This window comes from Rhinatrema bivittatum, chromosome 1 (genome assembly GCF_901001135.1).
Source record: "Rhinatrema bivittatum chromosome 1, aRhiBiv1.1, whole genome shotgun sequence".
Lineage (NCBI taxonomy): Eukaryota > Metazoa > Chordata > Amphibia > Gymnophiona > Rhinatrematidae > Rhinatrema > Rhinatrema bivittatum.
In genome coordinates this window covers 360967276-360992737 of record NC_042615.1, presented here as the reverse complement: position 1 = coordinate 360992737, position 25462 = coordinate 360967276, and the positions used below count along the sequence as shown (strand labels likewise).

The window sequence follows — 25462 nt, the reverse complement described above, 5'->3', positions numbered from 1 at the left end:
ATTGTTTATTCACAGTTGCTTGAAGAGAACAGATTTTTGGTCCCTCGACACGGACCGTGTTTTGCCACATGGGCTGCGTCAGGACAGACAGGAGCCCAATGGATGAGAGGTAAGGCCAGTTATGCAGGAGTGATGAGTATGTAGAGGAGCCCTGCAGAGGAATCAGATGAGCTTATAACAATTAATAGGGAGTGCAGCAGCGTCTCCTGAAGATAATTGTTTTCCAGATTAAATGCAAAGTGCTGGGGACGCTAACGAGTGGTTCCAAACAAAGGCAAATTAGAGACAGCTCTGCATCTCTTTTCCTGGGTTTTCTAAATGGCATCACTGTAATGCATATAAATATAATATACATATTGTAAGTCATCATTTTTACTTTGAAATGACCTTTGCTGTAACACCAGTACGCAGCAGGAACCCAAACAGGGGAGGCTCAAGGCAACCTGCTGCCTGAGACGAGGAACGAGATGGCGGCTCCCACCCCTCTCTCTTTCTCACAGACACACAAACCCAGGCACCCTTTTTCTCTCTCATGCGCACACCCACGCACTCTCTCTCTCTCGCATATAAAAACTCAATCCACGGTCTCCTTTTCTTTGGGTCGCCGGCAGGATGGGGGTCCGTGGTGCTCTGCGGGACCTTTCTATTTCTTCTAGCCGATAGCCCTGCCGGCACCGGCAGGATAGGGAGCGCTGACAGGGATGTCCTTTGTTTTGGGCTGACGCGCTTGTAGGGCCTCTGGGTCTTTCCTTTTCTTCGGGTCATCGGCGAGATGGGAGCCCGTCGACGGCTCTGCGGGGCCTTTTTCTTTGCTCTGGCTGACAGCGACAGCAGGGGCCTCTTTTCTTCTTCGGGCTGCCGGCGGGATGAGGTCCGCCGAAGGCCCTGTGGGGCTTCTTCTTTTCTTTAGGCCAACGGCCTTCTTAGACTTTTTTTTTTAATTGTTTTGCTCTGTTTCGCCGGCGTGGAGGGGCTCCTTCCTTTTCCTTTGGCTGATGGTGGGCAGCCGAAAGCACCACCAACCAGAGCGTGCCTGCAGCAGCAAAAAAATAAACCCCGGGCACAGAAAGCAAAGAGAGTGCACAGCGCGGGAATGGACTACCCCGTTACCCACCCGCCCCCAGTCCCGATGTGAAGCTCCGGACAGTTGGCAGCCCTAGGCGCATTGCTTAAGGTGCCAGAGCCTCTAGCTTAGCAGCTCGGGAGTGAAAAGCCAAGCTCTTTCCTGCATTTGTTTTTTTTCTCGCAGAGGCTGCGAGAGCTCCGCGTCTTCCCCGGGGGAGAGCTCCGGCCCACCTAGTAGTACCAACAAAAGCAGCAGCGCCATGGTCAGTATTTGACCTTTCCACCACCTCTATCGCTTCATTTAATAGTCAGCAGCACAATTTGAGCGTGGGAGGCTCATGCCGCTCTGGTAAAGTAAGGCATTGAGTCAGATGAGGCAGACTCTACAGGGGCATTTTTTTTTAGGGGGGGGGGGGATATTTTTTGCCGCCTCAAAATTCTGCCGCATGAAGCGGCTGCCTCAGCCTGCCTCATTATAGAACCACCCCTGAGCCCAAAGAATAGATCCAATTCTTCTTGCTCATAATCAGAAATAAGCAGTGGCTTTCCCAAATCTACATGACTAATAGTTGTTTATGGACTGTTCTTCCAGGAACCTATTTAACCCCTATTTATACCCAGCAGCACTAACAGCTTTCACTACATCCTCTGGCAACAAATTCCACAATTTAATTGTGCACTGAGTAAAAAAATACTTTCTCCGATTTGTTCTAAATATGTTTCCTGTTAGCTTCATGGCATGTCCCATTGTCCTAGTACTATTGGAAAGGGTAAATAACCATTCCCTATTTACCTGTTCCACCCCATTTAGACCTCTATCATATCTCCTTTGTCATCTATTCTCAAGAGCCTGAACTTCTTTAGCCTTTCCTCACTGGAGAACTGTTCCATCCCCTTTATCATTTTGATAGACTTCTCTGTACCTTTTCTAGTTCTGCTATATCTTTTTTTGACATGGAGTGACCAGAAATGTACACCGTACTTAAGCTGTGATCACATTATGGATCAATGTAGTGGCATTATGATGTACCTCTGTTTTATTTTCCATTCCTTTCCTTATAATTCCTAAATGTATAAGGTGATACCTTTTCATTGGACTAACTTAATACATTTCTTGACTTGATTTCAAGAGTTAATGCTCTCTTCTTCTAGTCAGAATTCAAATGAGTAAAAAGATGAGATTACCAGTATAAATATGAAGTACTGTGGTTGCAATAAGTGACTCATAAAAGGCATTCCAGTGATAGTGTGAAGAGGAAGGGGGGGAGGGACGTTTGATGGGTGATCAGAAGGTGACAATTTCATGGTTCATAATGTGATAAGAAACCTAGGTCTTTATTGAGTCCTTTTTTGTCAGTCCAAAGCATTTGATCATTTTAACTTCAAAAACTTTGTGTTCCTGTACTGTTTTACATTTTCGTTTCAGTATATTGATCATAAGATCATTGATGTAATGGTCTCTTTCCAAAAAGTTCTCTCAAACAGAGATGTCAGTCTGGGCTTCCCTGTGATGTGTGAATTGATTCTTGACTTTATTGTCTGGCCTGTCTCACTAATGCATATGCGTCTTCACGTTTTCTGCATTGAATAATATACACTCGGCTGGATTTTAATAGCTACGCACGGGCGTAGATTTATGCACGCAACCCGGCGCGCACAAATCTACGCCCAATTTTATAACATGCGTGCAGCCGTGCGCATGTTATATAATCCGGGGTCGGCGCACCCAAGGGGATGCACACTAGTGCACCTTGCATGCGCCGAGCCCTAAGGGAGCCCTGATGACTTTCCCCGTTCCCTCCAAGGCCGCTCCAAAATCGGAGCGACCTCAGAGAGAACTTTCCTTCAACACCCACCACCTTCCCCCATCTAACCCGCCCCCAAGCCCTATCTAAATCCCCCCCTACCTTTACTTTATAAGTTGTGCCCGCCTCCGGGCAGGCGCAAGTTGCGTGCGCCAGCCAACGGCTGGCCCACGATCCCGGGCACAGCGGCAAATGGCCGCTGTGCCTGGAGGCTCTGGCCACGCCCCCATCCCACCCCCAGACTGCCCCTTTTTTCGAGCCCTGGGACATACGCGTGTCCTGGGGCTTTATGCGTGCCGCCAGGCCTTTTGAAAATAAGCCCGGTGCGCGTAATCTGCCTGGATTTACGTGCGTAGGCTTTGAAAATCTGCCCCACTATTTTCAAAGGAGCTACAGGTGTAAATGTAACATTCTATCATCACAATCTTTTTAAAGCCATTTACTTGCATAAAGTGCACTTTCACATCCCTATGGACTATTCAATGGCATTGTAGCAATTTTCAAAAGCCCACTTAGCCCAGGTAAAGTTTATTTACACATGTAAAACCCAATTTTAAGTGTGTAAATGCTTTTTAAATCAGGCTTTAAATTAGAGGAGGCACATGGAGAGAATACCCTTATGTTGAATGTTTTTCCCATGTGGACGACTCGGGGGTCCTGTGATTGGAGGGTAAAGCAAGATTGAGTGTGACAAGTGAATATTTTTAGCTATGGAAGGTAATGGGTATAGATAATATAGGGGAGTGGTCCACTCGATGCTATAAACCATCTTTGTAAATGATTGGTGTTAAATAGTTTGTTGAAAACAAATTAATAGTGTGGCATTAAGTATTGCCTTAAGACCTCTGATTTGTTAGTTATTGCTCACTGATTTTCAGAGGACATGCAGGTGTATGTTTACCTTATAAAGGTGGAAATAGTCAGGGAAAGAGGGCAAGCGCTACATTTCCCACAAGGGGTATGGCCAGAGTGTGAAGAAGGTGTTGGAGCGGGTTTTTGGTATTCAGAGGACACCAACCATGTCCTGTAAATTGCATCCATATCCATATAATATTGCAGATATAACTGCAGGCAGGAGATAAAGGTAATTCACAAGTAAGTAAGTCTGATGCATTGGGGAGAGCTTAGAAACAAGTAAATCATGATTTGTGTACAATGCATCTTTGAATGCATATTTAATGACCGATGTGGATAGCCATGAGATAAAAAATCATTGAACCCGCCTGAGAGAAAAATTCATCCTGAATGGAGCACACCTGGTGAAGATGAAACATTATCCTACCAGGATATTATCCCTTAGGGAACGTGGATGACAATGTCTGTATGAAAGAAGGGTGTTTCTGTCTGTAGGTTGTTTTTTTTTTTAAAGTGTGGTCTGAACCGCTCCATCTGTAATAGAAACTAAAATGTCCAAAAAGGGAATACTATGGTGATCAGTATTTATTTATTTATTTAAACATTTTTATATACCGGTATTAGTTGTGGACATCATACCAGTTTACATTGAACAAATTAAGTTTGGAAATTACATGTTAACAGGGAGAGCAATAACTGGGCTGGGGGGTAACAAGAAGCAGCTATGAAGTAAAGATTAACAGAAAACAACTGAGTCCTCAATATGAGGAAATTTCAAAATACCAAGAGGTGATACATAGGATGACAGGTTTGAGGCCGTCTATTCTGGATAAGCATGCTGAAATAACAGGGTTTTTAGTTTCTTTTTGAATTTGATCATACATGGTTCAAGGTGCAGGTTGGGCAGCAGGGAGTTCCAAAGAGCGGGACCTGCAATCGAGAGGGCACGGTCGCGTACTGAGGGAGAGATGGGCTATTTTAAGTGAGGGCACCAGGAGGGTGCCTTTGTTGGCAGTTCTGGTCGGTCGAGAGGACTGGGGAGCAGTGAATGGACGGTCTAACCATTTGGAGTTGTGGGTGTAGATGGCTTTGTGTATTATGGTAAGGGTTTTGTAGTGTATGCGGGAGGGTATGGGGAGCCGGTGAGGGTCTCTAAGGATGGGAGTGATGTGTTCATGTTTGTGGGAATTTGCAATGAGTCTTGCTGTGGCATTTTGTAATGTCTGTAGTGGTTTTATCGTGGAGTGTGCGAGCCCTAGGAGGAGAGCATTGCAGTAATCAATTTTGGAAGAGATGGTGGCTTGGATCACTGTACGGAAGTCTTGTGTGTAGGAGGGGGTCTGAGTTTTTTAAGTACATTAAATTTGAAGAAGCCAGCTTTAAGTATAGAGTTAACATAATTCTTCATGCTTAATTGGTGGTCAATAAGCACTCCAAGGTCCTTCACAAAAGGTTGTGTTAAGAGAAGGTTAAGCTTAGGGTTGTTAGACAGTGAGATGGAGGGGGAAGAATGGGGGGAGATAAGTAGGAGTTCCGTTTTGTTTGTATTAAGGGCAAGGTGGAGGTTGGTGAGCAGGGAGTTGATGGCTGCGAGGCAGTTTTCCCAGTGTTCAAGGGCATCGGAGATGGAGTTGTGTATGGGGATGATGATCTGGACATCATCGGCGTAGAGATAAAACTTAAGTTTGAGATCAGAAAGGAGTTGGCAGAGTGGGGTGATGTAGACATTGAAGAGAGTGGAAGAAAGTGATGAGCCTTGAGGGACTCCTTGCTGTAGGGGGTGTGGGGTGTATGTGGAGTTACCAATTTTAACGGAGAACTTTCTGTTTGTGAGGAAGGATGTGAACCAGGCAAGGGCAAGGCCTGAGATGCCGATGCTTTCCAGGCGTGTCAATAGGTGCTGGTGGCTAATGGTGTCAAAAGCTGCTGATATATCGAGGAGGGCAAGGAGGTAGCTGTGGCCTTGGCCCATGCCTCTGAGGAGGTGGTCGGATAGGGAGAGGAGTAGCGATTCGGTGTTGAAGTGCTTCCGGAAACCAAATTGAGAGGGGTGGAGGATCGCATGATTTTTCAGATAGTCCATGAGTTGTGAGTTAACAACTCTTTCCATTAGTTTGGCAATGAAAGGGAGGTTGGAGATAGGGCAGAAGTTGGAGGGGTCTTTTGGATTCAGGGAAGGTTTCTTGAGGAGGGGTTTGACTACCGCGTGTTTGAGTGCATCTGGGACGGATCCATGAGCGAGTGAGCAGTTGATGATATCTGCTATAGCTCTGACTATGGCATTAGGGATGGCTAGTAGGGCTTTGGAGGGAATGGTGTCCGCAGGATGAGAAGAAGGTTTGAGTTTTTTGAGGATGTTCTCGACTTCTTTGGTGGAAGTAAATTCGAGGGTGGCCATTGTGGGTTGGGAGGGTGTGGGAAGGACGGGCGGGGAGTGGGGGCGAATCTCAATAGGAGGGTTGTGATTTTGCTGTGGAAGAATTTGGCCAGTTCTTCACATTTAGAAGATGCATCAGAGTTTGGTATGATGGGGGGGATGGGAGTGGTGAGACTTGAGACGTAGGAGAAGAGTACTTTGGGGTTGAATCTGTAGTCATGGATTTTTTTAGCATAGAAGTCTCGTTTGTGTTTTAGGGTAGAGAGTCTGTAGATGTGTAGTGCTGTTTTGTAGATGGAGGAATTTTGCGAGGTCGGGTTTTTACGCCATTGTCTTTCCTTTTGCGTGAGGGTATTTTTTAGAGTTTTAAGTTCTGGTGTGTACCATGGCTTTGTGGTTTGAGGTGGCACTTATGACCCATTTGGTGACTGGACAGAGTCTATTGGCGATGTCTCCTATAAGGTTGTTCCAGGATGCTAGTGCTGTGTCAGGATCTGAGCAGATTAGATTGGATAAGGAGGTGGAGAGTGCGTTTGCTAGCTCGCCGCTGGGGCAGGGTTTTCTGGATATTATATTGGTGCATATGGTATTGTTGCTTGGAGGAGGGATGTTAGTGGAAAGAAGGCATTCTATTAGGTGATGGTCAGACCAGGGAACAGGGGTGCATATGGGATGGTTGGTGGAAAGGACATTAGAGTTGATAAACATCAGGTTCAAAGTATGTCCAGCTTTGTGTGTGGGGGATGTTAGGATTTGCTGGAGTCCTATGGCATGAAGGAACTGTAGGAGAGTTTCGCATGATGTAGATCGTGGAAGGGAGTCTACGTGGAGGTTAAAGTCTCCTAGGATAATGGAGGGGATGTCGGGTTTTATCCAGTCGACTGGATAATAATCTTAGATTAGGATTACAGAAATTTGGCCAGTTAATGAAAAGGAAGAATTATATGTCTTTACCCCTCCAGATAAGGAAAATGTCGTTAATTTAATGATAATATAATATAATGGGCATTTTGACACCCGACCCAGGGGCTGGTCCAGAGGCCTCAGCCACGCCCCCGGGCCAGCGCCACTCCCCCGGACCCACCCCCTGACCCCGGACATGCCTCCAGACATGCCCCCTCCCGCCCCTTTTACGAAGCCCCGGGACTTACGCGCGTCCCAGGGCTTTGCGCTCGCCGACGGCCTATGCAAAATAGGCACGCCGGCACGCAGGGCTTTTAAAATCCGGCCCTAAGCATTCAAAAGACAGTAGTAAGAGGTCAACTGGCCCCGCGTGTGCCCAAATCCATTTCCTGCTGATAACTGAATTGTCAGATGAGCTGGTGCCCTATGAAAGAAATATCTTAATCTGTAAAAGTCTCATAAATGGTTGGAAATGAACACAAACCTGGAAAAGGTTAATGAAGTGATAGGACAAATAAGAGACCGTTCTTGAGCACCTACTGTTTGATTATAGAGAGAGTACTTGAGGATAGGTTCATCAACAATAACGTCAATGTTGTGTTACCATAAGGGCTGTACAATTACTACAAAATGCTGCTGCTCGGCTAATTTCAGGAAAAGACAGAGACCATATTTCACCTATCTTGTCGGAATTATATTGGCTAAAGATTAATTACTGAATCAAGCATAAAGTCACGATGGCTATTCATAAGTTAGTGAAATTGGACTCTTTACCATAGGCTAATGCACTTCTTCGTATATATCATCCAACACAGTCATTGAGATCATCTCACAAAGGCCTTTTGACATTCCTTCTGTGAAATTAGCACGTTTAGCAGAAACTAGGGATTGAACCTTCTCGGTGGCAGCTCCAATTATATGGAACTCTTTACCTGTGGCTCTACAGCAAAAGGACTGCAATAAAACATTTAGGGGTGAATTTTAAAAGCCCGATGCACACATTAATTAGGGAATGCACGAAGAAGTGGGACTCACGTGTGCAGAGCAGATTTTAAAAGCCGCTGAGATACACACATCTACCACAGCGTGCACATCTCAAAACATTTTCAAAAAGGGGCGAGGCATGGGCGTGGACTGGGTGGGGCATGAACCTAAGATGTGTGCATAAATACTGACGTGACCCGGATATGTCAGGGCCTCCTGCCACGTAACTAACTTTACATCTGCTATGGATGCTGCATAATTTAAAATTTAAAGAAGAGTAGGAAAATCTGTGAGGTTTTAAGGATCGGGGCTAACTGGGGAGGAGTGAAGGCTATCAAACCATGGGGGGGTTGGAGGACCTCTCTCTTAAATGGGCAAACTGGGCCGAACTAGTAAAACTGGGAATGGCGTCGGTGAGTACCGATTTTAAAATTCCCCAATTTACGCAGTTGAAGCAGCATTTGTGTGCACATGGGTGTGCCCACTTAAAATTTGGCACACATGTGCACATGGCCAGGCTATTTTATAACATGTGTGCATATGCATGTGTATTTTATAAAATGACCACGTACTTGGGTGCGGGACCAACATATGAGTGCAAATATGAGCATGCACACGAGTTTGAAAGCTGCCATCTTTGATAGTTGCTTTGAAACCGCACATGAGTGCACTTTGGCACATGTGCATCCTCGCATGCCCAGATATGCAATCATTTTATTAACTTGTGCGCACATATGTACGAACTTTATAAAATAGCCTGGCCGCTGCATGTCAGCCAATTTTAAGTGGGCACCCTCCTAGGCATGCAAATCCCAATTCTACTGTGTAAGTCGGGGTATATTATAACAGGCATGTGTCCATGCCACTGCCAGTTTCACCAGTTCATCCACTAATTAGTCCATTTAACAGCTAGGTCCCCCAAACCCTTCTGGTTTAATAGGTTGCACCCCCTCCAGTTACCCCAAACCCTTTAAACCCAGAAGAAATGGCTAATTTATTTTATAAGTTACATCTCCTCCATAGCAGAAGTAAAGTTATGCGACAGTGGACCTGGGCGTGCACATCTGTTGACCACGCCCTAAACTGCCCATGCCCAGCCCGGACCACACCCCTTTTTGAAATCAAGTGAGATGTGAATCCAGTGACAGATTTGCATGCATTTGGGTGGCTTTTAAAATTTGGTGGGCAGTGCGAGCCCAACTTGTGCAGCATGTGCCTATACTTTGGAGTATTCTTCCCTATGGGGCGGATTTTAAGAGCCCTGCTCGCGTAAATCCGCCCGGATTTACACGAGCAGGGCCTTGCGCGCCGGTGCGCCTATGTTCCATAGGCCTACCGGTGTGCGCAGAGCCCCGGGACTCGCGTAAGTCCCGGGGTTTTTCGAGGGGGGCATGTCGGGGGGCGTGTCGGATCGGTGCGGCGTTTTGGGGGCGGGACGCAGCGTTTCAGGGGCGGGCCCGGAGGCGTGGTTTCGGCCCGGGGGCATGGCCGCGCCCTCCGGAACCGCCCCCAGGTCCCAAGGCCGCTCCGATTTCGGATATTATTTTATTTTCCCCAAGAATGTATTAGTGTTTCACATAATGAACAAAACCATATATTTATAAATGATCCGGTAAAGGGAACATTGAGTGAGATGATCAAATTTGCAGCTGACACAAAATTATTCAAATCACCAGCCAATAGTGACTAATTTTTTTCCACCGATTTTTCTCCTGTTTTTTTGTGAGTCAATAATAAAGATTGATAACTTCCTGGGAAAAATAAATGAAAAACCTGAAAATGAAGGTCCCTAACTATATGCATCATTTTGCACTTGTCCCCATCCAATCTCATCTTCAATTTGCATGCCCGGTTTCCCAGTTTTGCAAGGTCCTCTTGCAATTCCTTACTATTGTCTTGTAATTTAACTACTTTGAATAATTTTTGTGTCATTAGCAGATCTGATCACTTCACTCATCACTCCCTTTTCCACGTCATGTGTAAATATATTAAAAAGTATCAGTCCCACTACAGATCCCTGGGCACTCCACCATTTACCTTTCTGCATTGAAAGAAATGACCCTTCATTTTCAGCCTTGCCTTCAAGGCTCACATCTTCAGCCAACTTCTTCAGCTACCAGGACACAACTGGGTCTTGGTCCTTCCTTTTCAGTTTAAACAGATTTTCACCCATAAATTCCTGGATTTTTCCAAAGGTGAAAATCAGTTGAAATCACTTTTTACCCTACTTTTAGGCTTCCTCCCACGACTGTTGGAAACCAGCGTGGACCAAAGCATGTGCTCATTTTCAAGTCTATCCCCCCCCCTCCCCCAACCAGCAAAAGCTCTCACTCTCCGGTGCTACCGATGCAACCTTCCAAGTCACGCCTCCCCTCCAAGCAGCCAAAGTACCCGCTTGTCCAGTGCTGCCAACGTGGTATTTGAAGCCGGCACTCCCACCGGAAGCACTTCCCAGCAGGCTCGCTGGCCCCACTCTAAAGCAGAAGTGCCGTGCCGCAGAGCTTGGGAGCCTCAGCAGGGATGCTGCCAAAGATGGAGGGCAGAGGAGCCACCACCGGCAAGCATGAATGCAAGTGCGGTAGGGGGAGAGAGGGAGATTCTTGGACTGGGCAGAGAAAGAGGGAAGGACATTCTAGTCAGGGGATGGGGAAAGGAAGAGGGACACTGCCGAGAAGGTGACTGAGAGATCTGCTTAATATACTATCCTGGCTTCTCTCTACCAAAATAAACTCCGATATTTATCATGAAAAAAATGAGTCATGATTTCCACTGATTATCTCCTGATTTTGTTCTTTTCAAAATAAACCCTAATGAATTCCCAGAAAATGATTTTAACGAATAAAAACCAAGAATGAAGGTCCTTACTTGTGCTAAATCCGAATGCTACATTAATTGCAAATTCTGAATCGATTGTAAGCTGTTCTAATGCCTTAGATCATTTACATTTATTGTAATGCTCCTTCAAACCAATTTTAGGAAAATAAATAAATACTCTGTTCCTATCTTGTAGCCAGTTACCGATCCAAAATAGGACATTGCCTTTAATTTCATAACTTTAATTTCCTGATGAGCCTCTCAGGAGGGACTTTGTTAAATGTTTTCTGAAAATCTTGATAACTATTTCAAGTGACTCTTATCCGCGTTTAGATTTGTGAAAAAAAGACTCCCCTTTACTAAATCCATGTTAGCTCTACCCCATTAATCTAGTCTATCTAGATGTCCAATAAGTTTGTCTATATTTACTTATTACTGAATTGTTGAATTTCAATAAAATGTAAGTTTTAAATGTACCTGGGCTACTTCTGCCTTTATCACAACCTCTCCATTGGGATATTCTAACTTTCCCATTCTACCAGTATCCTTTGAAGATGTCTTACTCTGACCCATGCACTGCTGAGTGAGGGTTGGCTTTCTCCCATGATCTAGTTTAAAAGCTCTTAGGTCGAGAATAGGGCGTAGTCCCCTAGTTCTCTTTGGAATCAGGAAATACAGAGAGTAGAATCCTCTGCTCCGTTGGTGGAGGGGGATGGGTTCCACCGCTCCGGCTGTTAGAAGGGAGTAGAAGTCTGTTAGAAGTATTTCCTAAGGAGCGGACGAAGCCCATTATGGACGTGGGGGAGAGTCCGCAGGGACGTCCCTGAAATTTAGCTGGTATCCTCGGTGAGCCAGCGGTGCGCAAAGTGACACAGCCTGTCTCCGAACGGGGGGCAGGATGCCAAGAGTATGGCAATCTGGCTCACGCTTTTTCGCTCCCAGTCAAAACCCAGTGACAAGGCTCTGCTGGGGGGCTAGTTGAGGCCTGGGGCCCGCTGTTTACGGGAGCAACCTCTGGAACCAGCGCAGGGCATGCGGGCCTGCGAGGCAGAAGGACAGTATTTCCTCTGGCAATAGAATGGTTTCCTCAAGCTTTGTCTCGATTTCCTGACAGAGGACAGCGGGTCGGAAGCACAAGCCGACAGATGTTGCAGGGTCTCATGGTGGTCCTTCAATTGAGCCACCATGTCCCTGACCTAATCCCCAAAAATATTCTTACCCATACTGGGTAGATCTGCCAGCTTTTCTTGGACCTCTGGCAGAAGGTCCAAGGCACAGAGCCAGGCCATTCTGCGGGAGCCAATACCTGCTGCAGCCACTCTTCCTGCTGTCTCATAGGTGGATCTCAGCTCGTGTTTTCCTGCATCCAGACCCAGCTGTACTACTGCTGAGAACACATCTTGTTGCTGTTGAGGCAGGTGCTCTGACAGCTCTTGGACCTGCTTCCACAGGTTCCAATTATACTGGCTCATATATAGTTGGTAGGAGGCGATACAAGCAATGAGCATAGCACCCTGAGACACCTTCCTACTCATGGCATCCAACGCCCTGTGCTCTCTCCCTGGAGGGGCAGAGGTGTGGGCGTAAGAGTGCTTGGCCTTTTTAAGGGCAGACTCCACCACAACTGATTGGTGTGGGAGATAGCGCCTCTCAAAACCCAACGCCTGTTGGACCAGGTAGATGGCATCTGCCTTCTGATTAACCGGAGGGATGGATATGGGGTGTTCCCAGATCCTGAGGAGAAGTTTCTTAAAAATATCATGGACTGGGACAGCTACTATTTCCTTTGGAACATTTACAAACTGGAGGATTTTGATATGGGTATCCTCTTCCATAAGGAGCTGGAATTGGGGAAGATCTAAGCCTCTCATCTAGAGGAGAAGGCTCTGAAAGAATATCTTCGGAGTCCTCTGAAGAAGACTCCGAGTTATCATCCCACCAGGGGTTATACAGGGCCTCTTCCTCACTAAGGTCCCCTGAGGGCCAGCAAGGATGGTCCCTGCTCAGGCCTCTTGATTTGGGCACTGAGGGCATCAAAGGCACTGGGGGCATCAATGGCCCTGAGGGCATCAACAGCACCAAGGGTATTAACTTATTTTATTTGTTATATACCGACATTCATCTGAGATATCACCTCAGTTTACATTCAGGTACTGTAAGTCTTTTGCTATCCCCAGAGGGCTTACAATCTAAGTTTGTACCTGAGGCAATGGAGGATAAAGCGACTTGCCTAAGGTCACAAGGAGCAACAGCAAGACTCAAACCCTGGTCTCCTGGTTTGTAGCCCACTGTGCTAACCACTAGGCTATTCCTCCTCCCATTCATTAGCTGTGACAATAGAAGTAGCTAAGGGGGTCACCGTAGGCACCAAAGTCCTCGCGGCCCAGGAATGGGAACAGGAAACTCCGGCCTTGGGACCAGTGGCCCCGTAGGTACCAATGGCCATGGCAAGTCTTCCTCCTCCTCGGATCCAATAATGGGTATCGGAGGCCACTGAGGAACCAATGGTCCTCCTGGCACTAGCTACTTCAGAGGAACGCCTAGTAGAACATCCAGATGCTCTAGCAGGGCTGCCAAAAGAGACAGCACAGTCTCCGGCACCAGCATGGGGACCAGTGCTGGTGGCGGTTCGATATCCCACAGGGCTCTGAACACCGCCATCTGAACCCTGTGTTCCAACTCCTCCTGAAAGTCCAGTGAAGTGAGGACGTAAGGAGGAGGAGGCGGCATCACCAGAGCTTCCTCGGAGCCCCAAGGAGGCTTGGTACCTGGCACCATTATCGGTGGGGTACACCTGTGACACTTGGGTTTGATAGAGGATGATGCATCTTCCCCACGGGGTCATTTTGGTGGCAGCACAGTGGCCGCCTATGCCGCATAAGTTCCGGGGACCATGCGTTGATGGTGACCGGTAATGGTGTTTGCAGCGGTGCTCAGCCCGGTCTTTCCCCAGTGCCAAGGAAGCTGAAGATCCAAAAGTCTTGGAATGCAATGACATTGGAGACAGCCTCTCTCGTCTGTCTTGAGAAGGGCCCGTTAGTGGAGCAGAAAGGGATGGTGTATCCAACCCCTAACCCCTATACTAATAATAAATTTAAAAAAAACAAACCTAAATCTCACCTCGAATTACTAGGTGGGCCTCCTATAGAGATATAAATACCTACCTAGTATGAGGGCATTATGGCTAGGTTCTCTCTCTCTCCCCCCCCCCCCAAGGTTGTAGAAGGGCCCTGACAGCTAGGCTGGTTCTCCAGGAGCTAAAAACATCTATTTTTCTCATTGCACCATGCGTTATGCTGCATTCGCATATGTTAAAGGTGCTTAACGCATGCAAAAACGTCATATAGCACGTTGATAAATTACCCCCTTAGCTACTTCTATTGTCACAGCTAATGAATAATGGCGATCAGGTTTCCAGGTTGGACAAGTCCTCCTCAAATGGTCCACCTCTCTGCAGTGATATCAGAGCTTGTGTTGTGACTGCCTTTCAGCTACACCCCCTTCTGTGTAGCTATCATGATCTCTCTTGGGCTGTACCTACCCACAAGCCTTATCCCCTGCTATGTGATGAATTTTTGCTCTTTTGTGTTTTCAAACACAGTCTCTCCCCCTGCAGCAAGGGCAGTTTGAAAATGTTTTGTCTCTTTGTATAACTCCCCATGCAGAGCTGCCTCATGATGCTTGCCTTTGTTCCTTGTGATTTCTCATTACTGTGAACAAATTCATCTTTGAATCTCCCTTTCACATAGTCCAGTGTTAGTTTACATTCTGGTCTAGATTCTAGTGCATTTAACAGGCAAACACAGTAATATTAAAGACAAATGACCATCCTTCAATCCTCCCCCATGTGTCCCAGTCTCTCTGCAATATCTAACACAGCATTAATGTGCTCCATCATTTCTTGGGAGTCTATCAGTCTTAAATTGTATAATTTATGAAGCAGAGACAGTTTGCTGTTCAAATTATACCTCTCATGAAATTGGCTCATATTTTCCCACATCTGTCTCATGATAACATGCTTGCAGATATTTATTAATTGATTATCCTCAACAAGAATAGAAACTATGATTTATGCACACAAAAAATGTTTTCAGTGCAGAAAGCATTTTTGTGAGTGTAAATCATATTTTCTGTGCACAAATCCTGAGTATAGGTCCCAGCATCAGAGCTCCAGCTTTCGCCCCTAGACTAGCACTAGCACTGGAAACTTTACTCCACCTCAGACTAGGAGTTAATTTTCCAGTGCTAAGAAAGCACAAACTAAGCCAACACATCTCTCTACATTAGGGGGTAATAGCTTAAGTTTTCATTACCATTAAACTTACATCAAGGGGCACTACTCTGTATACACATTGTCATCAGCAGTAAAGTTTGTGCACAAAACAAATATGCACACAACTACCAGTAAACTTGTGTGGTCTCCCGAGTGCACCTTAGTACATCAGTCCTTCAGTGTCTTGGATGACATTCCACTTGTCTACAGCCAAAAGTGTGTGTAAAAAGGGAATCATCTGGAAATCTGATGAGGCTGAAGTAGCCCACATCTGATTGGGATCAGAATGTGAATTAAGATGCCAGAAAAGGTTGAGGAGAATGGCTCAGAATGGGAAGTAGGGATGGAGCCAAATGCCGAAGGAGTTCCGGGACCTTATTCACTGGATGGTGGAAAAAGATGCCAAAAGGATACCTATACTCCAGAATTCCTCTTCGCATAGTGAACCCCTCAGATCTCTGAAAGGAACAGACAAGAGTTTACATATGAATTTTGTAATATGGAGGGTGGTGGGGGTTCAGTTTTCAAACAGCCTCTAAGATAAGCTGTACTGAATGAGGTGGCAATTCTGCTTCTGAAGACCTCAGTGAAGCCTGGGGTAAGGGAGGGGGGTTTATGGCTAGCTGGGAGGAGGTACCAGGGAATCCATTTGATAAATGACCCCCTTAGTTTTGTAAGACACTAGGCGACCGTTTTTTTGTAATGAAAGCTTATTGCATTGGAAAGAAAACCATCTTGCTAAGGCCTGGATTCACTATTTTCGCAGAGAATAGTGAATCACGCGGTACCGGGGGGCTGGGGGGGCGGGCCTGCGAAAGCCGGCAGCGATCGCACCACCGCGGTGCGATCGCTGCCGGCTTTCGCACCCAATAGCGCCACCCTGAAAGGGGGTGGTATTTGGCGCACTACTGGCGGTGATAAGGATTCATACTTTTCGCTGTCAGAGAAGTTGTCGTGGATGCCGCCTCGACTCCTCCCCTTCCGGTGCAGACTCCGCCCCGATCCCTTTAGAAAATGACCCCCTAATTTGGACGAATGAGAACTTGCCTTCCTTTTGGCAGTGGCAGAATTTACTGCATGTGTTGATGCTTTTGGAACAAATGGCATCTATGTCTGCCTTCAAACGTTGGACTTTATATTTTGGCAACTTGAGGAGTTAGCCCCTAGAATGAGAAGCTTAATTCTTAATAGTGGATCATGAATAATCTTTTTGACTAGAGTGCTGGATGGTAGGACCACATCTGTACTCTTATCTGTTGGGTTCATAATTTGTGTAATTTTGTATTTTATGTATCCTTTATCTGGCCAAGGAGGGGAGAGATTTCTGGGGGGAAGAAACGTTAATGTATTGCTGTAGCAGTGTTCTTTGCCTTCAAGGCACTTAAGAAACAGAGTACCTGGAGGAGATGTTTGTTTGTAGTACCTGTTCTTACATTGAATAAAAAAAAGATAAAACATAACATGTATGCTCATGATTAGCAATAGTGGTCATCTTGTGATGTGATTAATCATACTACCTTTCAGTCAAGATTTTCTGGGCTTGTGTGTTTTCTGTAAAGTAATATTTTATTCTTATTTGTTGAATTTGGTACTAGTTTTTATTCTTGCCCATTTTTGCATTTTAATGATCTGCATTTTTTTGTTGTAATCTGCTGAGAAGGATTTATTTGTGAATTGGTGGAATATAAGTAATTTTAAATAAGTAAATTAATCTTTCAATATACAGCATCAGTCTATCCACATACTCACAGCTTAAAAAAAATAAACTATAAGACTGATATATTTTTTTTGTTAAATATACCTCTTCCTAAATGAATTTGAGAATACTGTAAAACTGTAATAGGAATGCATTATTTGTGCAGCAGCAAGATTAATTTCTAATTCTTTTCCTACACTTTAAAAAGACCTCAAACATCCCACATTAATAATATTTATTACATTTAAAGAATTTTTTTCATGCAGTTCTGATTCCGAAGACTTGAAGCAAAGACTGCAAATCATAGGATTTATATAAACTGCCTCATCAAAATAATTCCATGTTTTGGGGGAGAAAATAATCCAGAGAACAACTAAAATCTTATTTTCCCTAGGCTCATTTTTAGTCTGCTGTAGTCAGAACCAAACAAATTCAACTTTATCTAAAACAAATTCCCCCAACCTTCTTAGTTTACAGTAAAACAACCCTTGCTACACCCCCCCCCCCTCCCCCTCCCCCCTTTAGCCTCCTCCCAACCCATGAATGTGCAGATGGTAAAAATATCACTGTTGGTAGTTTTTGGAAAGCAGAGTGAGGTCATTTCTCAGACTCATTTTCTAAAAAAAAATACCCTTGATGAGGATGTTACTTCCCTGTTTCGAGCAAATAAATAGCAGAGTGCTTCACACCAAGAGCATCAGGCAGAGGTTGAAAAAAGCCGAGTTCCTACCACAGATAAGGCCAAGATGAGATCCAGCGCTGCTCTCCTGCTGCTGGCCCTGCTGCTAATCAGTCAGGATGCTCATGGTAAGCGCTGCACTGTCGCATCTTCCTCTCTTATTGGACTCAATTTACGGGGTCTTTGAGTTCAGAGAGCACTGATTTGCGTCACATACTTTATGTAATAACGCTGAATAGATGGAGTTTTGTTTAAGAAATCACAGGGCTGATGATCTACATGCATAGGACAGTTACATAACCAATTCCTGCTCTTCCACCCAAACATTAACACCATGTCAGCCTATGTTTTTTGCAGACTTTCACAGCATGGCATGAGCTGTGCCTTCGCCCAATGAAAGAGCCATCTGAGCCAGCCCGATGGCTTGGGTACTGTGCACTGCCATGCAGGTGGTCCCCGGTTCGGTCCCCCGGCTGGGTCTTCCGCGCCCCAAATCGGCTGGGGCTGGGGAGGCTGTGGTCACGGCCGCAAGGTGGAGGGAGTCCTGGTCATTAGGAAAAGGGGAGACACCTGATGCATGGATTCAGGCCTGTGATTGCAGGCTTCCTGGAGGAGCCCTGGTTTATGGCCCTCTACCCAAGACCATCACTGCAGTAGGCCAGACTAGGAACGTCGGGGGCAGTGATATAAGACGGGAGAAAAATCCCCAGGTAACAGTGAATCGAGGCTCATGTCGCCAAATCCCAGCCCTGGTTCCAACTGAATCGAAAAAGTGAAAAACAAGGAACAGGAGGAAACTGCCAGTTAGAGAAGAGAAGCCATTTCATTCATGTCACAGCAGGGAAATGCTTCTGCCCTGTCCTTTTGAGAGCTATTTTTATATATATATATATATATATATATATAATCGATTGGCTTTCGGCAGCCATTCAGATGCCCGGAGCATTCCAAAAAGTAGGAAAACAATAAAAATAAAATAAAACACCTAAAGATAAGGGAGGAGGTTTTATTTAATCACAGGTAGTTGATTTTGTTCAGGATGCCTTCAGAGATAAAAGCCATCTTCCGCCTTCCCTTCCTCATACTGTGAAAATGAAAAGCATACAACACCTGGATAGCTAAAGTTGTTCTTCTATAAACCTGTACTGGAAGGGAAAGAGTTGGGGATGTACATGTAATTCTGTGTCCGTTGTGGAAGCTAATTTCTCTCTCTTTTGTGACGTACAGGTGCGTATGGGCCTGCTGTGTGTGATCCATGCGTGTGCCAGAAAATTACTTCGCTCTATATAAATCCAATAAGGATTTCTCGCCTTCAAATCTCTAGGCCAACTCTCTGCTGCAACAAACAAGAAATTTTGTAAGTAGTAGATCATGACTTTGAAGGATCATAATATTTTACCTCATTGGTGGTCTTTGTGTTGGGTTTTGAGGACCTCCCCTGCCTGAATACTCATCCACTGGACATCATCCTTATTATTCCCATACTCTCACAGGCCCTTTTTAGGATGGCTTCAGTTCTTCTCTGGAGGCTAAGAAGGTCACCTCAGAGGTCAAGCTCAGCCTTTACTAGGACCTCCTAGCAAATGTTAGCACTGGAGGCCCCCTAAGTTTTCAGTTCAGCACCCCAGCTCCATTCACACACAGAGCTTGACACCAATCCAGGCCCCTGGGGCAGAGAGCCCTTTGATCAGGGTCATGCCAGGGCAGCATGGCCAAGACCTTGGCCTGCAGCATGAGGTCACTAAACAGAGCAGAGCTACACGTGAGAGGCAATTTCCTGATTCCCACTGTTAGGTTGCAGGCCCATGGGTCAGGGCGACAAAGGTGCTTCCTTTTTAAAATCTGTCTTGCAAAGTCTACTGGCACAGAAGGACCCAGGGACATTGCTCCTGCTTATTTGGCTTTTTGAATATCAAATCTCTGCATGTGCTTTGAATTCTCCAATCCCCTCCCAGAAATGCCTCTTTTTGCACAATACTTTCACTCATGCAGAGGCTGGGCAATTTTCAAATATACGTTTTAAATATATATATATAACACGTTTACCTGAGTAAAACACTTTGAAAATTACCTTCTTAATTATTACTACTTTTTTTTTTTTTTTAAAGTATACATAGTTTAACCCTTTCAAAAGTTTCATAATCAGATATCTAAACTGAAACTATTTTTCCCACCTTAGTTATCTGAGCTTTTTTTATTTTTCTTATGTTGTTCTCAGTCTCTCTTCTGGCTTTACCTCCTCCTTTATCTCTCTCTCCCTCTCTATCTGTTTCACCCATGTAACTGCCCTGCATCTCCCTCCCCTCCCCACTTCTCTTCCTTCCCTATTGCAGTGCTTTGCATATCTCCTTATTTCCTCATGCCTTTCATCGGCCTCTTACTTCACATCGCTCAGCCCTGCAATCCCTCATAGCCTTTCATTCTTCCTCTCTTCTTCCTCTATCTCCCGTTTCTCCTTCTTCCCATCTCTTACTCCTATTGCTGCCTCCTATTCCTCCATCTCCCCTGCTTTCTAACTTAAATCCCCTCCCTGCTCTCCAATCTTCTTCTCTCCATCCCTCACTGTGTATTTTCCCTTTCATTACTCCTCTCCCTTTCCCCTTCTCACTTACCAATTTCTGTTTGCTTTAATCCAACTTTTATTACTTTCTCTGTTTTCCTCTTTTTCTGTTTCATGGCCTCACTAGACTCCCCCCCTCTTCTCCCGCACCACGCTCTTTTCTGCTTCTTTTCCTCTTCTCGCCCTTCTGATGGTTGGAAAGTTGCTTCTCCCCCTCAACTAATTTTCAAAAATGAGACCCCTGTTAATCCATGCAGCAATGACGATTGCTCCCAAAGTCAATGGCTTAGTTGACCCTTCCAGCTTCTCCTCATCCTAGTGATGGACTTCCTTGTCCTCAGCTTTCAAGTCCCTGGTCATATTGCAACCATTTTGTCTGCTGCCTCCCAGTGTCCACCACAGATCAAACTCGTCAACGTGTTGCATTTGTTTACCCGGTGTGCCATACTTCATTTGCACACCATGCCTCCCCCAGGTGCATTCAGAGTAATTGGAAAAGCCAAACGCCTCCTGAATAGGATTGCCACCTGGCTCCAGGGCATAAGAAACAGGTTAATCCAGTCCAAGTGTTACCCCACTGCCTGCATGCATAACCAAAGACTGGAATTTTCCAATATTCCCCTGGAGTCACAAAACACATATCATATTTCACTTTGATATAACAGTTGCATAGTAATCAGGTTTAGACAGCAACGCAATGCAAAAATAACTGAGATTAACATTTGTACCAGATTTTAGAAAAATAAGACGTGTTGGGCAGTACAGACATTCTTTAATGGAATTTGTCCTCTCCATCAATCTTTCCTGCATCTTCTGGCTCAGACAGACACAACAGTTCTGGTTTATCAACACGCGCATTATCTTCTTTTAACCAGCAGGAGGTTCTGAGGCTTCTTCCAGGTTCTCCAACCCTCAAGACCACAAACTACATTGAATATGCATGAGCTAGATTTGCATAGAATGGAGGCGGTGCATGCAAATCTACCTCGTGCATATTCACTGAGGATATCCTGAACAGCAGACCGGTTTGAGGCACTTCAGGACCAAAGCTGGTCACGCCTGACGGAGAGATTTACAGAAATATTCATAGTAAGACCATACCGTACGGCTTTCAGCTTTGCTGGAAAAAAGGTTTCCATTCCTAAACCTTTTCATGGTAGAATTTAATGGATCGATATTTGATGAAGCACGGGAGGAAATGGCAAAGCGTGCTTCTTTTGCTGTATTTAGGAACCTTCCCATTTTGTTTTGAATGCTGTTAAAATGATCTGGCATTGTTATTGGTGAATGCCACCATTTTCTGCATTTCAGACACAGATGTTCATAATAAAGTCTACATTTTCAGAGAAGCAGCAAACTTATTTACAAAATGAAAAATGTGCTTTTCACAAACCCTTAGGTCTATGATTATTATCTCCATGTCACTCCAAATCCTTCTGATCAAATGAGCAAGGGACAGGAAGAGAATCGAGCCCCAGGAACACAGTGTACTTGTACTGCATCTGGTTAATTTTTCTAGATCTGTTAGCTTGACTCAGGTCTTACCTGGAGCGATAGAATTATTGATAAGTGTATGCATATTATAGATTGCTCCGAATGGCTGCTAGTAACTGTTTTTGCTGCATGCCTTGTTAGGTTATTGGAAGAACAAGACTGGTTTGGTGCAGAAATTTGCAAAATTAATTGTTTGCATCTTTTTCAGCGTTACATTAAAAACTGGACAGATTGTATGTGTGGACCCAGATGCTAAGTGGATAAACAAGATCATAGCGAATGTTCGGAAGTGAGTTATTTTACCTTATTTGTTTTTGTAATCAGATCTCTACTGACTAAAATGTGTTCTTATTGAGGTTGATTTCCAAAGCCCTTTACGAGCAAAAAGTCCTGCTAAATGCGCTTTAATCACCCTTTGCATGGGAAAAAGTACATGCCAAATCCGATTTTGCATATATTTTTCCCATTCTTATATGTTCAGAGAGAGAGGAGTTGGAGTGAGGGAAGGATTTCCATGCATACTTTTCAATTTTCTAAAGTATATGCTTAAATGCACAGCATAAGGTTACACCCTGCTCTGAGCAGAGGGTAACTTTCTGCACGTATGTCCATGCACATATCGGCACAACCTGCACATTTTCAGAGCAGGCTTATGCACAAATTCACTATGAAAATTTGTCCTAAAGACTAACGGCCAGATTTTTAAAAGGTTTTGCGTGCCGGACCTATTTTATGGTAAATCTGTTTTTATTGTTTTATATAAAACTTGAACATCCACAAAGCATAACATATGGTACATAATGTTATCTGTTACATACCATACCGGCGACGCGTGTAAAGCCCTGGGACGCGTGTAAGTCCCGGGGCTTTACTAAACGGGCGGGGCGAGGGCGGTGTCAGGCTCCCGGCACAGCGGCCGTATTTGCTGCTGTGCCGGGGATCGCACACCGCCAGTCGGCCGGTGCAAAAGGTAAAATAAAGGTCAGGGGGGTTAGAGTAGGGCTGGGGGGGGGGAAGGTTAGGGGAAGGGGTGGGAAGGTCAGGCTAGGGGGAAGGGAACGGGGGAAAGGCAGTGCGGCTTGGCGTGCACCCCCTTGCGCGTGCCAACCCCGATTTTATAACTTCCGCGTAATCGGGCGTACATGTGCGCACCCCAATACATCGGTAAGATTAGCGCAGTGACTTACATTGGTTCTGTAGTTCAGGTGCAAAGCTTCCCTTGCTACACTGACCAAACACAACTGAAAAGAATTTAGTAAGAAGCAGAGTGGGTAATCATCATGACACAGCTGCCATCCGGTACTGTTGCTTCTTAACTCTTCGGTGGAGGGTAATATTTGACATGCAGTCAATGGTTGTTGATGGCTCACTGCATATTCTGCATTTCAGACCATACTTGGGTGAAGTGACTGTTTTTTTGTCACACTGAATTTTTGAAAAACTTAGTTAAGCCTTGTGTTGCATGTTCTAGCTGTCATTCCCCCTCCTTTTGAGTTTAATGAATGATCATTTTCTTGTCATCCATAGGAATAAAGCAAATTACATCTCAATGAGACCTGGAAGAACATGAGTTTATGGCAACTGAGAGTAGAAAGTTCTAAATGCACATGGACCCTGAGCTAGAACATACTGCAGTACATTCTCAGCTTTATTTTTCCTTTTTATGTGTTGTTTTACTTTACAACTGTGAAAAAAAAAGATAGATTTCAGTGAATATTATAATGAAGCAAAGTTTGTTTATTGTGTATGTATTGATGCAGTCTACGGCACATTCAGTGCTGGAATCAGTAATGTGAAGAGTTTTCCTTTCAAAGGAAATAAACATCTTACCTATACTCAGAACCACCAACAGTTAAAGGGCCACTGGCTAACCATCTGCCGGCGGGAAAGACTGCTTATGAACAAGTGTGAATTGTCACTGGGTGAAATCAGTGTAATATAGCCCCTTGTCCATGCATATGGGGCAATTTTTGAAACGTTCTTTTTGGGAGAAAGTCTGCAGCTAACTTTTACCCTCGGACTTTGCCACAGGTTTCAAAGTAGAAGTTTGCGTGTACTTTTGCTTTGAAATTTGATGCAGGTACAAAATACTTTTAACCTAATCAGAGGAGCACAATTCCCATGCAACTGTTGTACACAGGTAAATTGCATTTTACCTGCATAAATGGTTTTGAAAATTGGGCCCGCTTAACTTATAGTAGAGGCTTGAATTGACGGGTTGGATGTGCAAGATGGTGACAGTTTTGTCTGAAAGACTCACACTTTACATTGATCCTTTCGGTGCCTAAGCTGTAAATGTTATACTCATTGTTATACAATGTCTCCTAGAAGTATACGGCTCAGCGTGCTGGCAATGCATCAAGTTATTCTTACTCTGTAACAACATTTGGTGTTCCTACAGCAAGCAGTTTGTTTTCAAATACCAAACTACAGTAACCTGCAGTAGCAGGCAAATCTTAAAGGTTTGGAGAGTAAAATATTCCATGTCTCCAAATGTGGAAATATTTTGTGCTGGGTTCTCAATATAATAATAAAACCTAGAAGAAAGAATCATTTGTAAAAGTCCATTAGTCCCATTGTCTTACATTTTGATATTTTGCAAAGGGCTCCAAATAGAGGTTGACTGAAGTCCTGGTGCATGGCTTGTACTGAGATCACTTGTGATAGAAATTCTTGGAAGACAATTTTTGTCTTTGCTGATGCCTCTTCTGTATTTTGTATCAGAAGCTGGGTCTGAGAAGAGTCACAGTTTTCATGAATCCTATTCATGTTCCTTTTTTTTTTTTTTTTTTGCATTTAGTACAAAAACCTCCATCATAGATCCTTGTTTCAAAAAAGAGATTCCAACTCAGCTCCAAGATTTCTGCAGTTGTTGCCACCTATTTTGGGACCTTTTTGAGCAGTGAGCATTATTCTAATTTTAGGGCACTTTTCTACGGAGCACTGTCGAAGCATGGTTCACACAAAGAGGACAGAAGCTGTGAGCTTCTATTACTACTACAAGTGCTGCATACACCTAGTAGCACTATATAAATAAGTAGTAGCAGTAGTAGTAACTACTACTACTAGTAGTACTATTGATCAATTCCATGTCTGAAGATGCACAAACATAGGCACTTCTTCCTTTGCTACCATTTAAATCCATGCGACAATAAAATCAAAGCTATCAAAAAGAAAAAAATAGTTTTCATAGGGAAAATTAATTTTAATTTTTAGATAATTGATTTTGCACCTAAAATGTAATTTCAATAAGTGTAACTCTATTGTTGAAGTATTCTGCCATAAGAAAATTCATCTTTAAGACTGCATACTATATAAAAAAAAAAAAAAAACCTTCTAGGGTCCTATTCTGAGAAAGTGCAGAGGGAGAAGCAAGAAAATGCATCCATCTGGAAGTGCACAGCTGATCTGCAGTGTTTCGGTATTTTTTCATGTGAACCTGGCTCTGTGAGCCTTTTGCTGCAAAAGTGCACAGTTTGGCCGCATTTTTTTTAAAACAGGGCACTAAGATATGGACTAATAGTGATCATACGGAGTTGTACTAAAGCCATTCATGTGAATATTTGCTCTGGAATCAGAAAAATATTCCAGTGCAATGTGTGTCAACTTTCTCCATTGTGTTCTGTTCTACACAGTTCTGTGACTTAAACCCTACAGATAGAAATGTACTATATATCAGATATCTCATGTGAAAAAGTTGTATTTTACTGTGAATTTGTTGTTTTTCTCGACTTTTTCTGGACATAAAAGCTGTGAATCAATAAACTATGTATATTTTGCCAACAGGACCATGCACATGGCTGTGAATGTGTTTTTATTCAACACGCAAAGCAGTGGAACACCCTATGAGTGCCATAGATTGCTCCCAGGAATCTGCAACGTTTTCAGGAGAGTTTTCAAAGGAGTTAAGTGACTAACCATGCAGTTAGGCACTTAGATTTCTGGGCTTGAAATTGA

At 44.4% G+C, this 25462-nt stretch overlaps 1 protein-coding gene across 2 annotated transcripts; it reads left to right on the top strand.

Moving 5' to 3' along the window:
• The first annotated feature begins 19 nt into the window (after positions 1–19).
• LOC115090883 (C-X-C motif chemokine 6-like) lies at positions 20–25286 on the top strand. 2 transcript variants are annotated; one of them, XM_029600514.1, is made up of 4 exons: positions 20–109; positions 18679–18808; positions 21714–21794; positions 23033–25286. In XM_029600514.1, the coding sequence occupies exons 1-4, from the start codon at positions 103–105 to the stop codon at positions 23073–23075; spliced, it is 261 nt and encodes an 86-aa protein (XP_029456374.1). In that variant the 5' UTR covers positions 20–102; the 3' UTR covers positions 23076–25286. The 2 variants fall into 2 exon arrangements, with proteins under 2 accessions (XP_029456374.1, XP_029456364.1); XM_029600504.1 differs by lacking the exon at positions 20–109 and adding an exon at positions 17486–17579.
• Positions 25287–25462: the final 176 nt, after the last annotated feature.

Excerpts from the sequence above, each read along its gene's own strand:
- LOC115090883 (XM_029600504.1), top strand. The coding sequence starts at position 17,519 with ATGAGATCCAGCGCTGCTCTCCTGCTGCTGGCCCTGCTGCTAATCAGT. Across the intron at positions 17,580-18,678 it reads AATCAGTCAGGATGCTCATG|GTGCGTATGGGCCTGCTGTG; the intron begins GTAAGCGCTGCA and ends TGTGACGTACAG. Across the intron at positions 18,809-21,713 it reads TGCAACAAACAAGAAATTTT|CGTTACATTAAAAACTGGAC; the intron begins GTAAGTAGTAGA and ends CATCTTTTTCAG.